This window comes from Homarus americanus, unplaced genomic scaffold (assembly GCF_018991925.1).
Source record: "Homarus americanus isolate GMGI-L3 unplaced genomic scaffold, GMGI_Hamer_2.0 scaffold39675, whole genome shotgun sequence".
NCBI lineage: Eukaryota > Metazoa > Arthropoda > Malacostraca > Decapoda > Nephropidae > Homarus > Homarus americanus.
The window spans coordinates 3,757,667-3,773,538 of record NW_024736071.1 but is presented as its reverse complement, the minus strand read 5'-3'; the positions used below and the strand labels follow the sequence as shown (position 1 = coordinate 3,773,538).

At 41.4% G+C, this 15,872-nt stretch overlaps 1 protein-coding gene across 1 annotated transcript; it reads left to right on the top strand.

Annotated features, from left to right (window-relative positions):
• Positions 1 to 431: 431 nt before the first annotated feature.
• Positions 432 to 4,045, top strand: LOC121871662 (zinc finger BED domain-containing protein 5-like). Its single transcript, XM_042374074.1, has 2 exons — positions 432 to 920; positions 3,980 to 4,045. Exons 1-2 carry the CDS (start codon positions 432 to 434, stop codon positions 4,043 to 4,045), a joined length of 555 nt encoding a protein of 184 aa, XP_042230008.1.
• Positions 4,046 to 15,872: the final 11,827 nt, after the last annotated feature.

Here is a 15,872-nt window from a genome sequence, read left to right as displayed (position 1 = left end):
CTATCACAACAGCCTTCGATGTGATGGAAAAGTTGACTTCTTTCTTCACAGCTAACGGGATCACCTGTAAAAATTGTTGTGGAGGCTGTACTGATGGGGCTCCGGCGATGCTGGGATCGAAATCGGGGTTACAGAAGCACGTCAAGGAAGTAGCTCGGAATGCCAAAGAGGTTCATTGTATGATCCATCGTTTTGCACCTGAGTCGAAAGCCCTCCCTGAAGCCCTTTGCAAGATCCTGGAGGCAGTGGTAAAATGCGTTAACTTTGTGAAAGCAGGAGATTTGAACTCTCGCATTTTCCAGAACCTCTGTAGAGGCATGGATTCAGAGCATGAAAACCTCCTCTTTTACTCCAAAGTGCGATGGCTTTCCACGGGTAATGTTGTGAATTGAATGTTCGAACTTCGGGGAGAACTTAAGTTGTTATTGGAAATGAAAAGGAAGGCTGGTCTACTAAGTCACTTCAACGAGGTGTTGTGGGAGCCACGTCTTGCGTACCTGGCAGACATATTTGAGCAGCTAAACAGGCTGAATCTCAAGCTACAAAGCAAGGAAAGAAATGTGTTTCACCACATGGATTGTATTCGTGCAATTCTTGACAAACTCCAGAACTGGCAAAGGAAAGTCAGTGAGGGAAATGTTGTCAAGTTTGAGAATATCTCAATTGTTCTTGACGAGATTGAAGAGGATCATGTACTTGACCCATCGCTCAAAAATGAAATAATTCAGCACTTAAAATCCTTGGAAAGTGAGCTCAAAAGGTACTTCCCAGAATTCGAGGAGGAAGAAGGGAAATTGGTGAGGAATCCTTTCCCTGGCACTCTTGATATTGCTGCCATTCCCGACGATGGTCAAGACGAATTCCTTGATCTCAGGAACGAATCTGCTGCCAGAGACCTCTATAAAGAAAAATCTCTGACTGTATTCTGGTGCTCAATGTATCAGTCATATCCAAAAGTTAGTGAGATCACACTTCGAGTCCTCTTGCCATTTTCTACTACTTATTTATGTGAATCTGGTTTCTCCACCTTCTTCAAATAGAGATAAAAGCCGAAACCGGTTACATGTGAACCCAGACATGAGATGTGCCTTATCAGTGACTCAACCTCGAATCAGTCGACTGACTGAAAGGAAACAATGTCATCCATCCCATTGAACTGTAACAAAATATGCATTCTGTTTGATGATTGTAAACATTAAAATAAAGGAATAGAACCAAAACAGTTTATTTTCATCATTATTTGTGAGGGGCTTGGGAGAGAACTGAAGGAGGGCCACGAGGATGTTGAGATTTCCTCATGAGGGGAATAAAGTGAAAAAGTTTGAGAAACACTGGGTTAGACTGACCGAAAGTTCTGGGTCTTTATGAAATTTTTTTTTGAGTTTGTAGTTTTCTTTTATCATTGCCTTGTTATCACTTGTGATATAGGGCTTGGAGAAAGACATACGTTTTATTAAGTTAGTCTTGAGGAGGAAGCAAGTATTAAAGATGCAAGAAGAGTTGCAGCCTATCACGTAAGGGCTTTCGGAAGCGTAGACAAGATACCACTAAGCATTCATTGAGTCGTTTTCGAACAGGAGTATATTGTCGGCGCATTAGTCTCTGTATTGTATTGTGACTTCACTAGACATGGTAAAAACTGAGAAGCATTCTGAGATATTGTTATAAAAAATTCCACTTGCAAGATTGTTAGGAATGTTGTTAGACCAGATATGATCTATCACAGTGCAGTTACTCTAGTGGGTTTGGTTATTGTGTTGAAGAAGATCTTAGAATGACAGGTAGCAAGAACGTCTATTACTGAGTGTCCGTCTCTGATTTTAGTAGATCATCTTTGAAATCTGTAAGGTAGCAACTTATGATAGAGATAAACTCCGATCAAGAAAGTTCCTTACATTGGTGTGGGGTTTTCTGTAAATTACTCCTACTAGAATATTTCGTGTGTCGTTACGTATTTCAGTGAAAACCAGAATATTTCGTGTTTCGTTACGTATTTCAGTGAAAACACTCTCCTGGACTTTTAACTCATCTGTCACTGAATTGTTATACTTAATATCAACATATAACGCGACACCACCACTGTGTCATGACGTATTGGCTCCATGGGTTTATTATAATTAGGGATGTTATACAAGCGTTCAATATCGTTAGTGAGTTTGCTCTCACAGAATCCAAATACATCACATTTATGAACAATAGAAGATACACACTGATCTTTATGATGGTTTCTAAGTGAAAGGGTAATACTGCTGAAATTATGACTAAATAAAAAGAAAGGAATTGAGGCAGTTTGAGGCTGAAGCTAAACTCAGGAGAGTTAGGAAATTAATAGTTACAGTTGGGGTTGGTGTAACCAAGTGGGTTTTGTAAAAAGACACTGAGATGTGAAAAAGGAAGGTCAAAGATAGTTCAATTAGTGGGGGAATATGTTATTAGATATATATTTCAAAGGGAATCTTTCCCAGTAATTTCAAATTATCACTATTTGTATTATTACCTAAAAAGCCAGGAGCCTTACATGCACACAATTTAGAACAATTAACATAAAAAGTCATGCTTGCAAAGTTTTATTAAAAAAAAAGTAGAATAAATTTTAGAATAAACAGTGAATTATCTTAACATCAAAATGAATTTAGAAATTAAAAAGACACTGGAGAAGCTGTATTTGGCTCGTGAATTTTGAGTCAAAGGGCTTTTAGAGGTCCAAAGAAGTTTATATATCTGCTCTGTTGATTATGAAAATCATTTTTGGTAAAGCACAATAAACTTATAGAGGTCTTGGAAATAATGGGCATTAATGAAGGAGATACTAGAATTGTAAAAAAAAAAATGGCAACAGAAGGCTGTAGTGTTAGTAAATAATGAATATACTAATTGGTTAAAAGTTAGACATCTTATATATTCAAAATTCTTATTGAGAGAAGTTATAAGTGGCAATGAAGGAATAACAGTTCATGGTAAAGTAATATAAAAAATACACTGTGAGGCGTTACAAAAACTGGTAAATCGATTACTGGAAAAGGTGAAGAATATGGCTTAAAAATTAATGATACAAAAACGAAAGTAATGGTTGTTTCCAAATTGAAGATAGATCCTTAAATATAATTTTGTGTGGGCAACAGGGAACTTAAAAAAATGTGTATTTGGGAAGTACTATTATATGTGTGAAGCAAAACCAGTATTAAATAATCTAAAAAAAAAATGAGTAAAAAGCTGCTGAAAGGCTATATATGATAATGACTGTTGTATGGATCAGAAGCGTGGACAATATCAGCGGACACAAGAAAAATTTTGAAGGCCTTTGAAATGTGTTGGTATAGGCGAATGTTAAGAATAAGTTACACTGACAGAAAACAAACAAAGAAGTACTAAGGTTAGCCATACCGTCAAGAGAAACACTTGAAATGTACAGAAAAAGAAAGAATGGGGGAATAATAACAGAAATATTAATGGGCAAAGTTAAGGGTAGGAGGGCCAGGGGAAGGCTGAAACTGGGATGAGTGAATTAAAACTGGTTCCCCATAAAGATAAAAAATCTTGTAAGATTGGCAAAAACAGCCTGAAAAGGCTTAGAATGGAGGACTGTGGTCACAACCCTCAGATATAAGGGTTGATTTTAACGAGGCAAACAGACAAACAAACGTGGGTGACGAATGTATTATAATTTTTCCATTAGATGATCATGTATCTGTAAGTTGTTTGTCTTTTCGTCTTTTCTTACTTTTCTTTCATGTATATAACGAGGTTCAGAAACCTTAAAGAGAGGGGGAAATGAGATGTTCTTTAATAATGCAAGTCAAGTGTAGCAATACTCGATCATATCCTCAACTGGCATTTGCAGCTAACAAGGTGAGTAATTTAACATCCTCATTGACTCTTAACGCTCCATAACAACTCGCTGTACATACTAAGTGGTAGCGCAACACGGGTTAAGTGTAAATAAGGGTAAGCAAACACAGCTTAGGTCGAGACTCTCCAGTATGTCACGGTGAAGGGTCGCTTCGGCACTATTGGGCCGCCACCCACCGGAGACATCTTGGCCTAGTGAGGGGCTGATAATAGTATCTCCTTTACAAATGCCACAATACGCGGTAATTAACATAACGAGGCGGCAATTAAGGGACAATACAGGGTACGATGTGTCGACGTTAATCGAGTTGGGAACTGTAACAACCATTGTTTAAGCTCGAGAGAATTGCCCTTGTTAGCAGTTTCCGTCGGACACGTTAATAAATCCACAGAGGGATAGAGACACGGAATGAGAGAGAGAGAGAGAGAGAGACTTATAGGCAGGAGGATATGGGGGAATAGAGTACTCAGTTCATGGGTATTGAACGAGGAGATAAAACACGGTGGTGAAGCAATATTACCAAGTGTAGGAGTTCATAGTGAGAGTGCAGCCTGAAACAGTACGCTGTGAAACAACCACACCTAAGTGAAGGTAAAACTACTCTGAACTATCTTTAGATTTGTTAATATTTGCTGGTTCTGTAAGTCTATGCACTGTACCTAACGGTTTTTGGTATCTCTTTGACACCCCACAACCGATGGGGGACAGATCTCATTCTGTTTTTGTTTGTTTTTTCTTTTTGCTATATTTACAAACCTCATGATCACCTACAGATGTCTTTAAAAGCAAGTTTAATGGATGAAAATCTAGAACACAGAAATATTTGGGTGATGTGATCACTAGAGGGCGGGGTTAGTTATCACGAATGTATGTTATGACTACTTACACATAAACTTTCAGATAGCCCAACTAATTCGCAGATAACTCTTCCTTAAGCATTTAGCACCAAAACTAGTGGATATATGCATATTATGGGCAAATAATATACGAGATTTTGGGCTTTAACCTCAATAATAGGCAGATGAGATCGGAGCCGCAGGTCACGTGACACTGCAGTGTACTTGGAGCGACGATCTTAAAGTAAGGTTTTCTCATAAACAATTTAACCTCATCCAATTCTTGTTGAAAGATAAGTAATATATATTGAATGATTCAGAATAATGCAGCTCTTCTTAAAACACCCTATCACCAGAATTATTTCAGAAATGAAGATGAAATAGTGGATTACTTGCAATTATGGTAAACGCCCCCACTGTACTCGCACGCACCTCTTTTTTATATAACACAATTTAATGAACAAGATAACACGAGTGGCTTAATAAATCATCCCCTGTGTACCTGAGACGAACACCTTAACATTTTTTCTTAACTTAGAGTGAATGTAGCATTACTAAGTTCATATCAGGATATTATTAATCTTCACTGGTTAAGGGCATTGTGTATACAGCATACAGAATATTAAGCCTTTGGTACACAAGGAGGTAGAATGAGTGGCGCTACATTCAACTACATTCACTCCCCAAAATTAAATTACGTACTCACTCTCAGCTTATTATTATTATTTAATTTATTTATTACACCTCAGAGAGCGACAAGCCTAGTCACAAGATCATGCAGTGAAGCACTAACACAGTGGTACTCGTGTCTCGCAGGAAATTACTTGTGATATGGAGACATGATGTGAGTTGAGGACAATAGGAGTTAGCATCCACCTAAGCGTGGGTAGCGTACAAGAATTAAATTTAGATTATTATGTACAAGTAGGTAGTGACATACTATATAGTGGTGAGGAGGTCACTGATAGTGGGACAGTCAAGGCAATAGCGTTGAAGGGTGTTAGCGTTGGAACGGTTACAGAGTTTACAAGAAGATAAGTGCGAGATACTTGCCAGATAGGTCTGTGTCCTAACCTAATAAGAGCCGAGACAACATTATGTCTGTGGACCATAAATCTAAGTCGACGATAATTATGTGGATAATGAAAAAAGTGATCATAGTGTTGGATGGATACTTAGTCTAAGCCTGTTCACCATCTCCGCTATGGATTTTAGGGAGAAAAACGGCTGAACATATATTCTCTTTCGGTAGAAGAGGAGGAAGGGTGTAGTCCCAACACCAGGGAAGGCCAGTCCACAAGCATTCTTCGCGAGAGGGTCAATAGTATCATTGTTTGTTATTCTAAGATATAACCCACAAAAATTGTGGGTTAAAGCTAAAAGACGTAACATATGTTAAATTAAAGGAAGGTATAAAGGCTGAGAGGAGGAGAAGGCCTGGAGGGCAGACTGAGAATCACAAATCATCATACCGTATATTCTCCTCTGAAAGAGGAGATTAGCTGCATCTAAGATTCCATGTAATTCCTTATAGGTAGAGCTCAACCAGTTCGGAAGTCTACTGTCCAGCCGCCCCAACCTCCTGCCGGTGGGTCCACATCCAGTCTGCCTGTAGGGAACCGTCGGTGTACAAATGATGTACAGCAGGGACTAAAGTAGAGACTATATCTATCGTTTCCAGAGCTAATTGTTTCTGAAGTAAAAGAAGGCCCTCCTTTGTGGTGTGAGTAAAGATGACTGCTGGACAGGGAATCCTCCAGGATGGAGGGTCGCGGTCAACCTCTGCTAAGGGTGCATCAATTTCGAGGTTCTGAAGCATAGAACAAATTATTTTAATGAGGATGAAACCACCCGGCCGAAGTAGGGGCCGAGGTGAATTTGGGTCAAGTGAAGCTCTGAAGATATAAGAATAATGGGGGGCACGGTGGGGAGGGTGAAGACATTTGACACTGAAGTAGGAGACATTAGCGTATGTTCTCTCAACAAGGGAAGGAAGATTGAGTTCAGTTTGCATGTTGTCAATCCTGGTGGAGGTGGGAAAACCCAAGACTAATTTCATTACTTTGTTTTGAATCTTTTCAAAGGCTGTAGGGATTTTTGGGGAGAGTTGACATAGAGCAGGAGAGGGGCTGTTGCAGTCGATCTATGAGGTCCCGGACGATGGGTTGAATACGTTGACGTACGGGTGTAGCTGGAGTAATCCGTACACATGCAGTGGTGCACCCAGGTAGATATACTGCGTACACGGAAGGATAACACTATTTCCCACAGTGAAGTCTAGGAGTGTTCCGGGTTTCGAGGACAACAGATCATACTGTACTCTGGTCTGGGGAGAGGATGATACCACAAACAGAAAACGACGTTGAAAATGAGTTGAGAAGGCGTTGACAATCTTCCGGCGACACAGAGTGACTGCAGATATCATTTGCGTAACAAGTAACTGTGGAACTTGGAATGGCAGGGCGAAGAATAAGTAGGCAATGCATAAGGACATTCAAAAGAAAGGGCTAATAACACCGCCTTGTGGAGTACCAAGATTAAAGTCCTTGTTAGAGCGAAGGTACAGTCAAGGAATCAAGTATCTTCGTCACTTTATCCGATGAATATTGAAACTTGGCACAATATTCTGGAGTTGTTGCCGTGACTACAGCCGGTCAATTGGTATGCCTGATTAGATAGAAGCTTCGAATTCTTACATAAATCACAGTGAGCCTCGAGTCGAAATTTCATAAGTATGCATTCTCTGAATGCTGGCCATACTGGTCGGACGTGTCATCCTTGTATCCTGCGACACTACTGCTTTGCACTATACCTGGGACAAGTGGTGGGCAGAAACTTGTGAGGGCTTTGGCTAGAGACGAAAAGATTGCACTATTGAACAACATAGAACACGACCTGCGGCTTTCAAGTCGCGAAATCGGAAGCAGATGATCCGCGGCCAACAACAATGGAGGTGACAGACAGAAAGAAAGAAAAGAAGAGGAGGCAAGAGTTGGCGAACAAGTGAAGGAAGCGATAGTGATGAGGTCATGTATGAGAGGAAGAAAAGGACTGCACACGCAGAAGAAAGTAGAAAGAATTCAACTGGGAATAAAACGCAGCAAGTTAGTCGAATGAATCGTCGTGACAGTACCAATGTGACGAGCAACCCGGGCGGTGGAAACAGCTCAGGTAGGAGGAGGTTGAATTTTCCAAATGATTTACGCTTGTCATTCTATGAGCGGTTGCTGTGGCTGCTACACTGGGAAGAGAGTATAAAAAATTTAACCCCTGCATAAGGAAGGTCGTAATAATTCCTACCTGACTGTAGCTGGGGAAATAGCGGTAAAGTTTTTGACGACGGCATGATTATAGGAGGTGATATGACAATGCCTCAGGACACAGAACACCGCACCAAGGTGATCGTCTTCATGTTCCCATTTACAGGTATACTGGATCCTGATTTTCTGCTTCACGATACACGATTCGTATGGGCAAAGCGACATGACATCCGGGGTGAGAAGAAGAACCAAGTGGTAGCCTTGATGGAGGGAGACGTTCCGGAGAAGATTTTCATTTCTGGAATAGGATATAGGAGAATTGCAAAGTTTATTTAACAACCTGTTCTGTGTTACAAGTGCAGCAGGTGGGGTCATATGGCCTGGAAATGTCAAAGTGAATGTCAGTGTCGTTACTGTGGAAAAAATAAATTCAATAGGTTGTGGAAATAAAATAAAGTCTAAGCAACATGTTGTGCCGTGCTGTTGCAACTGTGTCGGCGCACACAATACAGGCTTCTCAATTTGCAATACGAAGCCACAGATGTGTGGTGCGCGGTGGCAGAAAATGGGGGAAGTGCAGCAACGAACAAAGGAGGAAGGACGAGGAGTTGCAGGTGAGACAACTCTACCTTCAAGTGAGAACGTGTAGAAGAAGAGGATGGAACAGAGTGACACGTTGAAAGTAACAGGAAATGGTGCAGGAGCTGCACCGAAAGTTGTTCCAGAAGAGAAGGTAATTGACAAGTTTGGTGATGTGTATGGTGTAGTAGTTCAACTTGGGCAAGAAATTCAGATGCTTTGAAAAAAGGTAGAGGACAACCAGACGGTAATTGCCTATTTTTGTGAATATAAAAATGTGGAGTGTTGAACTAAATGGAAAGAAGGTTGAAAATAATACAGTAATATAATCTGACAGACCATCTTTGCCATGGGGGACCGGAAATGTGGACATACTGGTAGAGATAACCCGCAAGTGGGGTGACATCCCTGATGTATTACATGATAAGGTACTAGCTGGAGTGAAAGAAGTAATGGAACAGTTTGTGATTGTTACTAGGCAAAATTGAGGTCACTAGTTTAAGTATACTTTCATGGAATGAAGAAGCTTATGTCCTAAGACCACAGATGTGCATGCTTATGCACTGTTGTACAAGGTGGATGTTATAGCCTGACAAGAGACGGGCACGGAGGATGGTAATTTGATGAATTTACGTGATTATCAATGTTTCTGTTTACCAGCTAATAATAGAAATAATAAAAGAGGTTGAATTGTTAATAGCTGACAATCAGAATGTGGTTGAAAGCTTTTGTGTTAAAATCTACGTCCAAGGGAAGTCTATATGTATTGTTACTATTTTACTATTTTTTTCTATTTTATTTATTTATTTTCATTTTTTTTACGGGGAATAGCCCACCCGGGCAAAGGTCATCGACCAACAACGGGGCCTAGGGGGGCGAAAAAATAAGAGTAAAAAGAAATTAAAGATAGAAAATAAAAAGATTATATTAATCTACACCACGAAGATGCCAGAAAACCAGCTTTTTGAAGTGAAACAGATTGTATGAGTATGGAAACTGAAGAAGGCAGAGCATTCCACAGCTTGGCTGTGTGAGGAAAGAAGGATGTAGGCCTACTATAAAGCAGATTTGTTAAACAAGATTTTCCCTTTGTAAACCCATCTTGAGAGTCGTAGATTAATTTGCTTTTCTCTAAATGCGATCGGATGTTATCTGCTATAATTGATTCAAGAAATTTCCCCACTACTGACGTCAAACTGATTGGCCGGTAATTTGACACTGATGCTCTGTCTTTCTTTTTGAATATGGGTACTACATTTGCCTGTTTCCACAAGTCTGGCACAACTCCGTAGCCTAATGATTTTGTAAATAAGTTTACGAGGGGTCCGCTAATCTGTTCCCTACACTCTTTCAAGACTCGAGGGAAAATTTCATCCGGCCCTGGGGATTTTGTCTTCTTTAGTTTATTTATCTTCTTAAGAAGATCCTCTTTTCTGATAGTGATATTCTTTAATTTCTCTTCTTCCTTTCCCTTAAATATCAGTTCCACCTGTGGAATTTCATCGCGAATTTCCTCTGTGAAAACTGATAAGAAGTAGCTGTTCAATGCTTTGCTTATTTCTTCACTGCCATTTATCACTTCTCCCCTCCCTGACTTTAAAGTGTGTGTACAACATTCAAGTTATATGTATTATCGTGCACAAAAGTCGTGTCCACTACCCAGCCAGTGAGGTTTCGAATAGCTTTGAGTCTGAAGTTTCGAAACAGCTGGGAGAAATGCTATGGTCGGCCAACAGATGTCACCCACTGTAGTGTGTGTAGGGGGGGTAGAGGAGGTGGGGGTTAGTCTAAAATAATAATAATAATAATAATAATAACCGGTTTATTGAAAAAGTTTGCAGCCTGAAGGCTGAAAATATATATACATTGGACATAAATGACTTATTACATACATTGGTGGTTTAACAAAAGCCTTCATTAGAGAAAGGTGAAGGAACATATACAGTGAACATACAGATTAATGTTTACACACGTAGATCATGTGAGCGGAGGTGTTGAACAGCAGACACGTAGTGTAGTAACTCCCTCACAGATGGCGTTATGAGGGGCATCACGTGGAGTTCTAGTTCCCTCACAGGTGGTGTTACGAGGGGCCTGATGATGTAGTAGTTCCCTCACAGATGGTGTATGAGGGGCCTGATGATGTAGTAATTCCCTCACAGATGGTGTTATGAGGGGCCTGATGTGGTTTAGTAATTCCCTCACAGATGGTGTATGAGGGGCCTGATGTGGTGTAGTAATTCCCTCACAGATGGTGTTATGAGGGGCATCACATGGTGTAGTAATTCCCTCGCAGATGGTGTTATGAGGAACTTCACATGATGCTGTAGCAACTCATTCACTATGTGGTGTCGTGCATCATGGGGACACCACGTGATCTGTTGTCACAGGACTTCACTCACTCAAGTGGGTGAAGTGTGGTCCCAGGCCTCCTTATCGTGGAGTCTCAGGGGAATTATCACTGGGTACCTGGGACCTCACTGTGTGAAGGTTAGCTTTTATCAGACTCAACTGCCGAGTTGTTTTTCACTGACTTAAGCACTGTTCACCACTATTCAACACTGGTTCCATTCATTTCCGAAATGAAATAGCAACTTCTGGCGAGAACTTATTGATATTCCGATGGGGAGGAGGGTTCAGGGGAGGAAGTTGGTATGGGCCAACATAACAGTTGACGTGGCTACTGCTGAGCAGCGCCAGGTGCGTCTGACCCTTCTTGACCCGTCGGTGGTCAAGGATGAAGTCTAGTAACAGGCTGTGTGTAGGTGGAGCATAACATCGTGAATTCCGCCAACACTGATAACAATAAGAATGTCATGAAGATAGTTAATATTATTAAGCATGGTGAGACATGTGTAACGGGTAAATAAAAGCACTACAACGACCATATCTCTGCCGTTCATGGCTACGACGGTGTGACTGATGGGCACACCAGTAATTAATTCTCCGTGGCTACCAGTTATGGTAATCACTGAGAATACACAAGTTGTTACCAAGGTTGGCGCCACCCACACCAGGGGAAGGAGGTGATATCGAACACTGAAACATGCCGAGGTCTCATTCCTACCATCGTCGTCACCAACAGGTAAGTCAAATTAATTTGTCAGCATAGCCCATGTCTTCCTTATACTATTGCAGGATGTCCCATGAGTGACAGCAGATATTTGTAGAGGTGAAAGAATATGTGATATTGAGTTGAAAATCTTCTATACACATAAGCATTTTTCGGTTTACTTTAGGCGTGAGGTGGGTTGTAAAAATTACGCAGGGCAAAAATTTTGCCATGTTATATTTTATTTTTCTTACCAATTGCAGCCATACTGTGTGCTGTTGTAATCCTTATTGGTGGATTACATAAGGCCTATTAATAGCGTGAAAACCCGTTTGAAGATACTGTAATGTTCCATAACTTGCATTAAACAACATCATACGTTCACGAGTTCCAACTCCGCGCCTAGCCTCCCTCCCCCCCCCCCCCCCCGCCTATACCCACCCAACTATTAAACCTCATAATTTGAGCATCGTGGGTTACCACACCTAAACACTAATCGACTATTTATTCTCTCCCTACACTCACCCTCCACCATCCCCCCACTCCACTCCTACCTCCCCCACCTCTTCCCTTCAACCCTCCCCCAAGATTAACGTCAATCGAACATTCCATCCCATCACATTACCTTCCCCTGCATTCCCCAACCCCCCTCCCCCTATTCTACACATGGCGATGAATTGGACTACTGTAATGAACACTCGCAGAACCGACGACATGGCTCCTCCCCCTTGAATTTAGAGTCACCGGTAGTGTTGTGATAGCACCGAGTATGAACTTATTTAAGACCAGACTTGACCATCACTGGCGTAAGTTTAGATACATTCTGGAACCAGTGAATATTCTTTGTAAAAAAATAAATTTTAAATGAATTATTTATAGGAGATAAGTATGTCATAGCTGAAAATTGTCAAAGAAATATGTAAAGCAGTGGAAAACCATACATTTTGATTATTGACGAGGCTAACTACCTATAAACAATTAATATTTGACGATTGGCAAAAGTCCTGGGAAAATGAACCAACAAGTGATAAGCTAAAAATTATCAAATCATCAGTTTATCCTTGGTTACCATCAAAACAATCCTCTCGACATCACGAAACTATTCTGAATCGTCTAAGAATTGGGCATACGCGATTGATGCATGGCCCTCATGTCTTCCCCTAATGGAGCCCCACCTATATGCTCCAACTGCAGAACACAAATAGCAGTCCAGCATATTCTCATTGAATGCCCTACTTATAATCGGTATCCAACAATGTGCTTCACTAACCCTACAATGTAAGATATTTTAGCAGAGACCCCAAAATTTTCCCTAAGTTCAGTTTTGACCTTTTTGAAATACTGTAATCTCCTCCAAACAATATAACACTAAATTATAGAAACACAAATATATGTTAACTAATCCCTCTGGCCAGTCCTAGGATAGACTCAAATTGGTGTAAGTGGTCTGGTTAAACTAAATCTTGATGATGATGATTATCGGCGAATGTTCACTTTACAGTCGCAGGGGTGGTGGTGGAGGTGTGTGGGGGGGGATCCACTTGCAGTTCACTATGAATACATGAAATAGGAAGGGTTTCTTGGGCAGTTGATCCTAAAAGATTTACCAAAACGTTATGTCAGAGTAATAATACTTAACCTAGGTTTTACTAATACCATTAATTTACTCTAGTATATAAAAGCCTGCATCAGTTACCACAACATAATATTACTCTGCCATTTCAGATATGCCTGCAGGACGAGCAAATTCGTCGGCAGTGATTGCTGAGCGAGGCCAAATCATCCGGATGTGGAGAGCCGGGGCAACTGTGCCGAACAATGCTGTCGAAGTGGGAAGGAGCACCAAGACGATTAGGAGGTGGATCCGCCAGTGGGAGGAAGAGGGCTCAGTGGAGACGACACCTCGAAGCGGGAGGCCACGAGTAACGTCGGCAAGGATGGACGCCATGATCGTGGCAGCTGTAACGGCATATCCAATGCGAACATCAGTGGAGCATACAAGAAATCAGGGCCTCAACTGCCATCACATGACGACGAGACGCCGACTTCATGAAGCCGGGATCGACTGCCATATTCCAGCTCACAAAGGGTGGCTAACACCTACTCACAAGGAGTTTCGACTCGGCTTTGCATTGGAACACCTTCCACATAGAGAAGAATACCGGAAAACCATTATATTTACCGATGAAACGGTGTTCAGGTCAGTGGGAGCCTAAGCAAGGCAGTGCTGGCGGCCCCCCAACACACGCTACCATGAGAAACACATTAAACATCGCGCAGTGAGTGGTAGGGTGTCAGTGTCATTCTGGGGGTGGATGTGGGCACATGGGTCAGGTGAACTGGTCAGGATCAATGGCCGTTTCACTGGTGAGCAGTATGTAGACATCCTGGAGCAAGTGCTAATGCCTACAGTCCGGGCTTTGGCAGTTCCAGCCCCCTACACTATCAGGCTGGTTCATGACAACAGTCCCATTCATACCAGCAACATAGTGAAGGACTACCTCCAGGATCACCCTGAAATTGAAGTCATCAACTGGCCAACACTAGGATGTGATATTAATCCGATTGAACATATTTGGGCCATGATGAAACGTGATTGGGATATTGGGGAGCAGCGAACCTGCGCAGCAATAGAGGCCAAAGCTTACGACGTGTGGGAGAGTATACGTCGACAACCAGGGGTGTGCCTGAAGCTGGTCGACTCCATCCCTAATCGCCTTGATGAAGTCCTGAATGCAATGGGTGGCTGGACCAAATACTAAGATGTGTGTATTGGTGCATTGCTTGGATTTTAGTATTGTTTGTAAATACAATTAATATATATTAACTCACCTACAGTGTTATCTTAAATCCATGTCCTTAATGATGTCTTAAACTATAGCGCATGAAAATTCATAACAAAGTAACTTAACAACCACAAATTATGTATTGTGTGGTATTCAATGATCTATATGACATGTCGTGGAATGTGTTGTCTTATAACACAATTTAATTATATAGTTACAATTGCTACCATCATTGAAATGCTCATGATTTTCAGCATACAATATTAACGGTAACTGAGCACACTCCAAAATATATGAAGCTTGCATATTGTGGTGGGGTGTTTAAACACTGGAACTTGGAAGAATTGGAACTAGATTGAGTCTGCATGCTATTTTACAATACCGATAACTTTTTCACTCCACTCTTTTTAACATAAGTATATAATTATATAATATTGCATATTATCACAAATATTTATTAAGCAAAGAATGGGTGGAATATAAATAAATATTACCATAATCTCTTTGTCGGAATAACATCAAAATTGTGACGTGGTCGCCGAGTAAAACTAACTGATCTTTGCATATTTCACTTTTATCCTAAATATATTCCATTCTTTAAAGTATCATTGTGACCTGAGCGGCAATAAGAACCCAGGACACTGCACCTGTTCCTTGAATTCGTAACCATAAAGAAACAACTGTAAGACAAAACGTAGTTAAAAAGGCAGCTTGAAATTATGGTGGTATAAATAATAAATAAACCTGCCTCTCATCCAGCCCCCACCTCCTCTATCCCCCCCCCTCCCCCACACACACTACAGTGGGCGACATCTGTTGGCCGAACATAGCATTTCGCCCAGCTGCTTCGAAACTTCAGACTCGAGGCTATTCGAAACCTCACTGTGGCTGGGTAGTGGACACGACTTTTGTGCACGATAGTACCTCCATTACAGTGAGTGGCACCACCAGTATCCCTGCGAGACATCTGGTGACGGTGGATATACTCAAGAAGACGAATACCATTTTGGTTTGAATTAGGAGAGAGGTCCCCAAGCTCAGGGTATCGAGCGTTGAAATCACCTATGTAGATCATGCCAGAGATCGGAAAAGTCGGGAGGACACAGAGATTTATCCTGACAGGGGCGGAATAGACGTTGCAAAGGCGGATCTTGCTTGTACCCACTGCTATCTCACGAAACTGGAAGGTCATATTATCAACCTCAGAGTAGCAAAGAAGTCGATGTGGATATGTCGAAGCAGGCGTAGCTGATGAGACCATTACTGACAAGATGAACAAAGGGAATGTAGCCAGTAAGCGGAGGAGCCTTTCCTTGAAATACAGTAGAGATCGCAGCGAGTTTCGTATCGTTTCTGTTTCCACAGGCATTCCATGAGATAATGGGAAGCCTTATCTGGTTATCGAACTTGACGTTTGCCCTTACGAGAGCCAAGTGAGGAAAATGAGATGACATGGGCGTCGCTCTGTGGTGCACCACGTGAGGGGGCCAGAAGGCCAATGGTCCCCTC

What these genes read in the sequence shown, in the direction of transcription:
- LOC121871662 (XM_042374074.1), top strand. Translation starts at nt 432, where the DNA reads ATGAAAAGGAAGGCTGGTCTACTAAGTCACTTCAACGAGGTGTTGTGG. An exon ending in ATAAAGAAAAATCTCTGACT is followed by an intron (nt 921 to 3,979) that starts GTATTCTGGTGC and finishes GAGACTCTCCAG; the next exon opens with TATGTCACGGTGAAGGGTCG.